The sequence below is a fragment of the Dermacentor variabilis genome, chromosome 4 (assembly GCF_050947875.1).
Source record: "Dermacentor variabilis isolate Ectoservices chromosome 4, ASM5094787v1, whole genome shotgun sequence".
In the NCBI taxonomy this organism is placed as follows: domain Eukaryota; kingdom Metazoa; phylum Arthropoda; class Arachnida; order Ixodida; family Ixodidae; genus Dermacentor; species Dermacentor variabilis.
Genome location: NC_134571.1, coordinates 233,860,740 through 233,871,776, shown reverse-complemented (window position 1 = coordinate 233,871,776; position 11,037 = coordinate 233,860,740). Strand labels below are relative to the sequence as shown.

Sequence of the window (11,037 nt, the reverse complement as noted above, 5' to 3'; positions counted from 1 at the left end):
GCAGTCGAAGTAGTAGGCGCTGTAGCCTGGGGGAAACTTTGTGAACATCCTTACACTGAAGACCGACGAGAGGTTTGTGATCAGTCTCAACCACAATGCTGCGACCACAGACATAATAGTGAAACTGTTCACAGGCAAACACTACAGCTAACAGTTCCTTCTCAATTTGCGCATAGCGCTGCGGGGCTGGTGTGAGTGCTGCAGACGCATAGGCTACTGGATGCCCATTCTGAAGTAGGACGCTGCCGATTCCATAGGAACTTGCACCTGTGGATATGGCTATAGCCTGTGCTGGGTCGAAATAGTGCAACACTGGCGCTTTTGTCAGCTTGTTCTTGATCTCATCGAATGCATCCGTCATTTTAGGAGTCCAGTGCCATGCGATGTCAGACTTAAGAAGTTCTCGAAGGGGCTGTGTCTTTGTGCTGAGAAATTCGGGACGAACTTCATGAGGTATGTTTCATTCCCAGAAAGCGAAGAAGCTCAGCTTTGCTAGTTGGTGCTGGTATTGCATTGATGGCCTTGACTTTACTGGGATCAGGGCTGATACCTTGCTGTGTCAGCTGATGTGCTAGGTAGGTGACTGAGGGCAAATCCAGTTTCAGTTTGTCATAGTTCAGTTTAAGGTTGTTAGCTCGGGCTGTGCTGAGCACTTTACACAAGTGTGCCACATGCTCTTCAAGTGGTCTTTATGCGATCGAGATGTCGTCAAAGTATGGCGTGACAAGGCCTTGACGTTCAAAGATACTGTTAATTGCTTGCTGAAAATTTTCAAATGGTACACGAAGGAACCTATAGCGTCCCCAAGGTGTGGCAAATGGGCACAAATACGAGCTGCTTTCGTCAAGAGCTAACTGCCAAAAGGTATTCTTAGCATCCAAAACTGAGAACACTGTGCACCCACTTAGCCGCGCGAACAGTTCTTCTGGAACTGGAATGCGATAGTGATGTCGCTTCACGGCTGCGTTTAAGTTCCATGGGTCAAGACAGATTCGCACACTTCCATCTTTCTTTGTGATTATGACGATAGGATGCACCCAGTCTATTGGTTCCGTCACACGCTTGATTATGCTGTTCTGTTCCATTCGTTCGAGTTCAGCTTTCAAAGTCTTTTCTAGTGCACTAGGTACACGGCGAGGGGCAGTAAATGCAGGCTTAGCATCTGGCTGGAGGTGTATGCTGTATTCTCCAGGTAGCCCGCCAGTGCCTCTGAACACATCAGGATATTCTTGGAGCATGGCTTCAAGCTGTTGAGAAGTCGAGGGGTACGCCTTTTCCACTACTTTAATGTTCCTGACTCTGTGCACCAAGTCTAGCGCTGTGCATGCAGCTGCTCCAAGTATAGGCTTGAGACTTTCTTTGACTAGCAAAAATTTTAGAATGCTTTGCTTGCTTTTCAATGAGCAAGAGAGCTCACATTCATAGTCAATGTTGAGTTGCTCACCGAGGTAAGTTGTGACCTTTGCTTTTGTTGTTGTCACAGTCGGCTGGGGCTTCCATTTCAACACTAGCTGCTCAGGGAGAACGTTCACGTCTGACCCCGTGTCCAATTTAAAGTTCACGTCGCAGCCATTCACTTCGACGCATTCGAACCAGTCTGATGATGCATTTTCCACAATGTCCCCGGTGAGGCTTCCCAAGAAGAATTCCTGGTCGGGGTCGTCACCCTGGTTGGCGCCAAGCATCCGAACTTTTCTCTGCATTCTTCGTTGCTTCTGACGGCAAACGCTCGCGTAGTGTCCTAACTTCCCACACGCATAGCAGCTAGAGCCCTAGGCGGGGCAATGTCGGGGTTGGTGAAAGGTTTCACACCTGGCGCATGTGCGTTGAGGTACTATTTCTCTAGGCTGACTGCTTCTTCGATACAACCATGGTTGTCCTCTCGGCTGTTGCTTGTCGGGTGCTTGTTGTCGAGCTTGTTTGTGTTTTCTGTTCAAGTTGTCCACATTCACTTCTTGTCCATCCGCTGTCGTTGCTAGCGAAGACACATGCTGCTTGGATATTTCCGCAACTCTGCACGTTAAGACAATTTTCTCCAGTGTTAGGTCTATCTCGCGAAACAGCCTTTCTAGAAGTACTGCATCACGTATGCCGACGATGATCATGTCGCCCAGGAGGCGGTCATGCTTGTCACCGAAGTCGCATCTTGCTGCTTGCTGCTGGAGTTCAGCAATGAACTCGTCAATGGGCTGGTTTTCTTTCTGACACATGGTGTTGAAGACGGCTGTCGCTTGCGTCACGTTTTTGTACGGAAGGTATCTCTCGTCGAACTTCGCAAAAATGACTGTCACTGTGTCGCTTCTTTGCTCACCTTCAGCTGGCGGAGAAAAACGAAATGTCTCCACGACCTTCCGCGCTGTTGGACACATGACGTGAAGTAGCAGTGTACTTGGATGACATCCTGGTTACTGGCATCGACGACGGGGACCACCTGCAGAACTTGCATAACGTCCTGGCACGGCTGCAGGACGCCGGTCTCAAGCTCAAGCTGGAAAAGTGCGTTTTCCTGGCCCCCAGTGTTGAGTACTTGGGACACGTCATTTCCCAGGAGGGCCTAGCCCGGCTCCCCGCAATGTTGATGCTGTGCTCAAGGAGCCTAAGCCCCAGAACAAGAAGGAGCTTCAGAGCTACCTCGGCCTCATCAACTTCTACAGGAGTTTCCTGCCGAACCTGCCGGAGCATCTACAGCCGCTCCATCATCTGCTTCGAGATGGTAAGCAATGGGTTTGGAAGAAGGAGCAGGACCGGGCCTTCCAGCGCAGCAAGGAGCTAATCACCAAGGCTCCAGTGCTAGTACACTTTCATGCTGCCAAACCTGTCTTCCTGACCATAGATCCGTCGCCGTACGGCGTGGGAGGCGTCCTGGCGCACCGGGACAAAGATGGCCAGGAACGCCCTGTGTCGTTTGCTTCTCGTCGGCTTCATGTTGCAGAGCAACGTTACAGCCAAGTGGATAAGGAAGGTTTGGCCCTCATGCATATCCCAGGCGGCACGTCAGGTTGGGCCAACGTTGGAAACATATTGGCACTTCTTGGCCCAATGACGGCCTAAGATTAACAGCGTGGTTCCAATATTGGCAGTGCCATTCTGATTCCTGGCCCAATGATGGCCTAAGGTTAACAGCGTGGCGCGAATATTGGCTGTGCCATTCTGATAGAGATCCAACGTTGGCCCACATTACACAGTCAGTAAACAATATTGGCTGGGCATTCTGATAGAGATCCAATGTTGGCCCACATTACACAGTCAGTAAACAATATTGGCACTGCCGTTCAACAAGGCGGGGACCGACTTTCGTATGGATTTGCCAATATGGGTTACTAGTTGGCTTTCTTTGGAGGACATTGGCCCGTAATAAGCCAATTTTCGCCTTGTCAGCTTTTAGTGCTCTACGACTTGCTGAGATTGAACAACGTGTTTTGAAAACTAACGCACTGATCACAGGCACACTGCGCAGGAACCAGAAATATGTTCTCCCATGTCAACTCCATGCATGGTATACAGCCATTTTTGCACTCCTCCTTTACCGAAATGCGTCCCCTAAAGAGAAAAGCCAGTGTACCACGTAGCAAGCAGGGGAAGTCGCATAAATTTACCCGCTGCTTTATTGATCGTGAATAAGAACATGAGCTTTCCATAAGAAGCAACGGTATTGCGAATTTGCCTGCGCATTGTATATTTTGCATGTACGCTCCGCGGCTTTCGTGGGTCAGGATTCTGAGGAGAATCGAGAATTACAGTGCCTCAGAATTGATGGAACCGTTTTATATTGCATCGAGATGGAGCGCACATGTATTAGTAAAACTTTTGTTTGTTTGTTTAGCATGCATGACATGTTGCAGCGACATAATCATCATGCTCCTATTTTAATATATTTGTTTGTTCGTGCATGTGCAGTAAGCTCCTTGTATGAATGCCCCTGGCAGAAAAAAAATTAATTGCAGGTTTTGGCATTTGCGTGTCAACAACCTCTTGTCTTTGCCTTTAGTAGGCACGGCGCATTCCGGATTTTTTTTTCGGCCTAGCTTTCCGTCCTTCAGCCCCCACTTGCCTCTCCCCCACGCACCCACGTGAGCCTGGTCAATGCTTTCAGTCAAGCGTTCAGACAGCCATAAGCTGCTGTGTCGAATTGGGTGCTCTCGGAAGCATGGGGGAAAGCGGCGGGTTCACTATTGTCCTCCTTGTCGCCCTCCGTCGCTGCCACTCCAAAAAGAAGCGTCTCCCCGCAGGCTGGCTGTACCCGGTTTGGAGGCAAACCGGGCGTGACGTAAGCCAGTGGCGTACTCCCTGCCCCCAGATAGGTACTTGTACGCCTAGGGAAGGACGCTGCTAGGTGCTGCTGCTAAATCCCTGTGGTGTGTGCCGGCCACATGCGGCCACTGCAGGCGCACGTAGGTTCGTTCGCGTGGTCTTGTTACGCCTCGCTGGATCGTGTTCAGTCATGCCGTCCTTGCGCGGCGTCATTGTCGGTGAGTCAGGTTAAATTCTTAACTAGGTCGCGCCTGCGCCTAATTGAGTCTATGAAAGCCTGCACATTCAGTTTTGTGGGCTACAATGCAGTGCGGCTGGCGTGAGCTGTCTCCACGATGCGCTTCGAGCGTGTCGATTTCGCCGTTCCTTATGTTGGCGGAAACGACCTTGAAAGCAACATGGATCCACAAGAAATATGCGACAACATCAAGGTAAGTCTACTGAAATCACAAAATTTGAAACAATTAGCGCTAATAGTTGTGTTGTCTTTTAAATTTTAGGCCTTGATTGTTCAACGAGACGGCCCCCCGTCGTGCTGGTTTTCAAGGAGCTCCCTCGCTGCGTAGAACATGCTGATGCGGAACAGAAAATGCAAAATCGTCGCTTGCTCAACCGCAAATTGACGGCTACGCTGAAGCGCATGCCGTGTCTGCGGAATTTGAACCCCGAGGTATGGACCCCCTTTTTCCAGCGGCATGCCGTTACATACCGTCAGGAACACGCTTGGCTTATTTCTGACTCGGTTAAAAATGTTTCACTTTTTCTCGCTGCTCGCTGCGGAAGAAATGCGGACCGTTTGTCGTAGTTGTGTCTCCATTACAGGGTGGCATTACTGCGGTGAACAAAGCAAGTGTTGCCGTACATACTGTGCGCATTTCACCCTTTGTTGGGCGGTCGGAAAATATTGGTCCCACTTTTCAGGGCAACTTCGCTACTCTGTAGCGGTGAAGTGTAATTTCTACCATTGAACATTCCTGTGTAGATATGTTTCTGAATCACGTTAAGCACATTTTTTCGTCCATTTCTTTGTCAAACAACGCGATAGAGCGATTGCGCAGATTGTTTACTTCCCGTTCTACAATGTTTATTTTATTCTATCGCCTTCCTTCAAACCACCACAGCGGCAAATGGACTCTTTTTATCGAAATTCCGTGTTTTCATATAAGCTGAATTTTGGTGCGGTTAGGTGTCTAAATTTCTCGTGCCCACAGCTACCAAAACAGGTGATCAAATTATTAGCATCGCGAACAAATCGCATTCCTACATATGCGAGCTGCTACATACGAGCCCTCAAGAATTTTCAAGAAGCATCTTTTTTTCTAAGAACCCTTGTGATATCGGAAAGCCCTGATTGAGGATTCTCATACAAAGCATGCTCAGTAAGTATAATGAAAACGTGCACAAACAATGTATACTGTACTGGGTACTCTGGCTGCTTCTGATCACATTACAGGTGACCACGAGTAGGTAGAAACGGGCCTTGAGGCTGTATAGTGGGATGTAATATTCCCACTTTTCGCTATTACAGAATCGTAGTCAGCTTTGAGATTTTACGTTATGTGAAAAATACTTCATAAAAAAAACAGCACTTGTAATGTCTCGGACACAAAGCGGCCTGTTCTCTGCTTGCGTCTATGAAAGGGTTAAGATGCACACACTATTCAAAGGTCGCATTAAGGAAGAAATGAGCGGCACCGTACTGCCTTCATTTCTTCAAACCCTTCAACAAAGCTTGAACAAGAAATGCACGCGAGGGTGTCACTACAGACAGCTGCGGCAACACTGACGCATGCGCGAGAATATAGAAATGAGGTGCAGCTGTGCGGTGCACGCTGCCGTGAAGTTCGAATTACAGTTTCCCCCTTGCGAAACTACCGGAAAGGATATATTGCATCCATCGGTGTTAATATATTTTCTTGTTTTCAGCCAACATACACATCCCCGTTAAATCAAATAGATCACTGTAGATGGTGGCCACAAGCATATTACAAGAACTGTGAATTGGAAGCTGTTAGCTGCCTGTGGCACAAAGTCATGCAAGGGTACATGTAGTCTTTGTGTGCACATTGACTTCATGTTTTACTAATTTGACTGGTTCCTATTGCACTCTGACTGAATAGCAATAACACACAGGCCACTTTACGTTCGAACTACTTGAAAGTCCGCGAAAGCTGAAGGTACATTCATAAAAGTTCATAAGTTCATGGCATTAGTGAAAAAAAATCTAAACCTTTTCTGGTACAGCTGTGCGTTGTCAGAAGTGGCTCAATGCATTGCAGTGATTGAACAGGCACATATTGGCTGTACCACTTGGATTTCAGCCTGCATGCGTTGGCTGGACAAAAATTCTACCATATTTTACCTCCAAACCTTTGCTCACGAGTGGAAAGCGCTGTTTCAGTTGTAAATAGATGTGGCTTGCACACAAGGTATGTGCATGCTAAGTGTCTTGGTAAAGAAAAGTAAAGGTATGCTGCATGAACAGAAGGTGCTGCAGCCACATAACCTGACCTTTGATCTTCATTATGCTCGCAGATTGAAGGGATGGAACTAAGTGCGTGTCTTTTAAATGCTTGATTTCAGCCAGTTAAATTTGCCAACACGGGGATTCAAACCACTGGTGTCCATCTGCTGTTGGGCTCAACTCTCAATTTAGTGAGAATACTAACCACTGCGTTCATTGGTGATGACAGATATCAAGTCAGTTGTAGCTTGGCATTACTGTATTACGTCACCAAAATGCTAGAGAACCACTTGAGATCCTTCGATGTCAGCATCCTCATAAACAGTGGGCACCCCATAAGAAAAATAGGTCAATTTTGGATGGTATCCTTGCAAGTGTGAGAAGGCTAGGCCACAGAAACTCGCGTTTCTGATTTGTGCACTATTCAGCCACGTTAAAATGTGGGGAGCCTAGACATCTAAAAGACGAGGAGCAAGCAAATTGAATGCAGCTACCAAGCAAAAAATGTGGAAGCGTAAGCTGTTGATTTTTTTACTCCAAAGGCACATTCACACTGAAGACGGAGCGGCTAAACCGGGCAAAGCTCTTGGCCAGGCGGATAAAAGCAGGCGTTAAAGGGACACTAAAGGTTACCAGAAACTCAAGTTAAAGTGGTAGAGCAATGTTCTAGAACGTCTAAGGCGTCAATATAATCGCGAACAGAGCTTTAGTAACCGAGAAATTGAGGTAAATGCATGACACGATTTGAGACCCCCCAGCGACATTCCGGTACTAGACCGATGACGAAAGGTCTCCTCATAATTTGTGTTACTAATACTCAACTACTCGTATTAAAAATATCATTTCATTCGATTATAAGCCGGAAAAAATGCTACTTGTCTACGTCTATTCGATTCTAGGAAAAAATAACATTTTGACGTTACCCTTCAGTAATATGGGTGTTCGAAAGGTTTCGTTTTCGCTCGACTCTGCGCCGCGCACGCTTTGGAGTTTCAGTAGTTTCGTTATCGCGTCGTGCTGTGAGGGTTCTGCTCGCGAAACTTTCATTTGGGACAAGCAGCGAGAATGCCACGTCCATGTGATGTCGTAGGAAGCCCTCGTTGCTTTCCCGCTCCGGAGAGCCGGTGTCGAGGCCGCCGTCGTAGTACGCAACGACGCCGGCAGTGCGAGCCCTCAGAAGCAGGTCGCGCTCGTCGGTGCTCAAATCGCTGAAGTTGAGCCCACCATCGCGAGCCAATCTGTCGGTGTCAGGGTCCATTGCGACGAGCGTCGAAGTTAGCGTCATAGAATGAAGTACCAGCTTATGGGCGTCTTGCGCTGGAGTGTGAGGTATAGTAGCGGCGCCTGGTGGCGGTGCGGGAAACGACATCTGGGTCGTGCCAGCTAGGGTCGTATTGAGCCCTGGCTGTGGCGAAGCACGTTTCTAGGCCGAGTTTTGCGTCGATTCGCACATTTTTACGCCCTGTTGCGAGTGCGAAAAGGCTCGTCGCTTCTCATAGACCACGCCGACCACGCTGCGAGCTCGCTGCAGCCTATAGTTTAACGAAAACGGACTCCGTGTGCCGTGGGACGTAACATGGGACGTAATTCGTTTCTCCTTCCGCTAGCCACCATACTCCCGCTTTCGCTCTGCTGTCGGCTCTGTCTTGGCTCTGTTTCTGGCCGCGCGTTCGCGTTTTGCGCAGAAAAGCCGTAGCGCCGTCTGCGGACGCCGTTCTACTCACCGATGGCGCAACGTCACTATGAGACCATGATGTCAGTTCTCCTCGATCGGAGGGCGGGCGATTTGAACTGCGCTAGAGGTACGCGGACGCTTCAGAACGCATTTGCTCTTAAAATAAGTCTCTCCTTGGCACGAAACAAGCGTTTCGAGGTTTCTGGGATGGTATTTCAACAGTCCACGTTGACTTAATAGTAACCTTTAGTGTCCCTTTAAGCGAGGCGGCAAGCCCGATCGCTCGCGGACCACTTGTTTTTCCCGCCCGCCAGAGCTGTCCGCTTTGCCGCAGCCAATCAGAACACCAGACGACGGTGGCGTGTGCGCGATAAGGATGGACGACCGGTGCCACAAGACGGCGACAAGTGGGCCACAAAAACGTTTGGTGCTCCGCCTCGGCGGTGCGGGCAGCCAGGCAAGCCGTCCAGTATACAGCGTGTTACAGCTAATTTGTGCTGAGGCTTTAAAAGAGAAAGACGGAAAGAAACTAGGCCTGCAGTACTCAAATGCAATCAATTCAGTAAACTACCCTTTTGAGCAACTTTAATACTTACAGCTCATTCAGAAACATCTGCTTTATTTTATGAAGATAGCTGCTGTGGTTATTTTTTCAGGACAAAAGAAAGTGCACAAGATTGAAAAAAGTACCATGCAACTATGCACTTTTGAGCAGTGACGAACAAATGAACAATGCGGTATGCAGACAGGATGTAAAAAATATGCAGATCCGACACACTGAAAATTATGTAAGCAGCTTTCTTTGCTGCTTCTGTTCATTGATGGCATTTGGCAGTGATATGTTAAGTGTTACCTTGCATGCACCACTTGTGTTTGTAGTACAGAGCTCACAGGCAGAGGTGCACTCCAATGCTCAAGGTGGTGTTGTACACCATCCATATCCTGTGAGAGTAGTGGCACTGTCATTCCCTTGCATGGCGCATCGCATAGCGGGTGACGTAGAAAAATCTGTTTATTGAATCCTTAGGAGAAATAGTTGCTGCCACGTTCTGTGCCCGACAGAGCAGCGCCTGCTCGCCACCCAGGCTTCTGTCATGCAGCATGGCCTCCCAGTGTTGCAGTGTAGGGACATTGAAGTTTTGATGCTGGACCACCACTTGCATACTGTCGTTTTGCCGCCGTGGTGCTGTATTGCAGCTTTGCATCTGCACATCCTGTGTCAATTGCTGGCATGGACACACTTGCCGTGTTTATTTTTTCAGAAATAGCATAAACATGCCATACCACACCTTGAACTATCATTATAATATTTTTAGTTTGCCACCACAACTGTCACCATGTCTAGTTGTAGTGTTTTTCTTTTTAAGAGACTCTATACGAAGGATGCTTTCTGATGGCCTCTTTACCTTCTCATATGATCATTCAGCGAACACAAAGTGCTGCAGCTTCTGCAATGCTTTTGCCTATTCCTTCCAGGCACAGTACTCTCAATGTATCATTAGCGCTGAAATAGAATATCGCCCGTTGCTCAAAGCAGCTTCAATATAGATTCCAATCGGAAGAATAGGCAGACTTGTGGCAGTATATGACTTTCTATAGCCATAAAAGGCAAGCTAGCATAGTAGGGCATCTCAATGCTTGTAAAAGCATTCAACTGCATGTATCTCCAAATAACTAAGCTCAAGCAGACACTGTCAAAATTCGTGCTTGTCACGGTGAGTTGGTGCGGGAACTTGAAGGTGTCGCTTTTCCTTCATTTTTGTGTCTCATATTTTTGCTAAGGCTCTTGCCACAGCAAAGTTGCACTTGTGGTATTTTAGAAGGGTAATTTACTAATCACCTAGGCGATCTCATTTCCTTCATTTGGTTGCACTTTGTGCATCAGTGCAATAAATAGGTCAAACGGCTTAATAGGAAATGTTGCCAGGCCATTTTGGCACAACACTTGTGGATAGCATTTTGGTGTGGCTTGGGCGAGACTGAAAGAGAGAAATTGACACATACAAGCACAAAGGCCAGGCACTGTTCCCTTGTGGCCTGCACAACCACTAGAATAGCAGCTAGTCTTATCAATTCATACTGAGTATCACAAAGTGTAACGTTGCAAGAACTGTAGCTTGGTTGATGAGACAAGGCACTTACAGCTGTAGCTGAAACATGTGTGATCAACATGTACAAGGTTACAATACTCTACACCCTTTTTGTATTTAAGTTTTTAACTTTGCCCACAATCTGATTCCAGCGTTCCAGAGTTCCTTGGAAAATCCTCCCATGCACCTACCATGTGGCGTGCAAGATGGCAGCAGCAGCTGTGGGAACAGTTGAAGAGGCGAAGAAAGGTCCACTTTATAATAGGTTGTATGTAAATAAAACTGATTGAACTCAACCGATTCGGCTTTCACTTTTGTCAAGACAATTGTCAGCAAAGCAATGGAGCAATTTCAATGGGCGATATTAATAAATAGTGCATAGAAATTCTTGGAAGCCCCGTCAGCTTTCTTGCTGTTAACGGGCTGTGTTGGTGAGGTGGTTTAGGCAGGGAATGCCAATTCACGAGGGATGGTCATGGCCACCATGTTCAATGTATGTGCAGCATTAATCAGTTCTATAGACCGAGTGCACTAATGTCATGGCAGGCCAGCACTTT

The 11,037-nt window shown here is 47.6% G+C and overlaps 1 protein-coding gene across 4 annotated transcripts; it reads left to right on the top strand.

Moving 5' to 3' along the window:
* Nucleotides 1–4,360: 4,360 nt before the first annotated feature.
* On the top strand, nucleotides 4,361–10,776 carry LOC142580203 (uncharacterized). 4 transcript variants are annotated; one of them, XR_012827641.1, is made up of 4 exons: nucleotides 4,361–4,469; nucleotides 4,561–4,682; nucleotides 4,752–4,921; nucleotides 6,835–8,266. XR_012827641.1 is itself a non-coding variant. In XM_075691094.1 (3 exons), exons 1-3 carry the CDS (start codon nucleotides 4,371–4,373, stop codon nucleotides 4,756–4,758), a joined length of 228 nt encoding a protein of 75 aa, XP_075547209.1. In that variant the 5' UTR covers nucleotides 4,361–4,370; the 3' UTR covers nucleotides 4,759–4,922. The 4 variants fall into 4 exon arrangements, 2 of the variants coding, with proteins under 2 accessions (XP_075547209.1, XP_075547208.1); XM_075691094.1 differs by lacking the exon at nucleotides 6,835–8,266 and having other exon boundaries at nucleotides 4,752–4,922; XM_075691093.1 differs by lacking the exon at nucleotides 6,835–8,266 and adding an exon at nucleotides 10,633–10,776 and having other exon boundaries at nucleotides 4,368–4,682.
* Nucleotides 10,777–11,037: the final 261 nt, after the last annotated feature.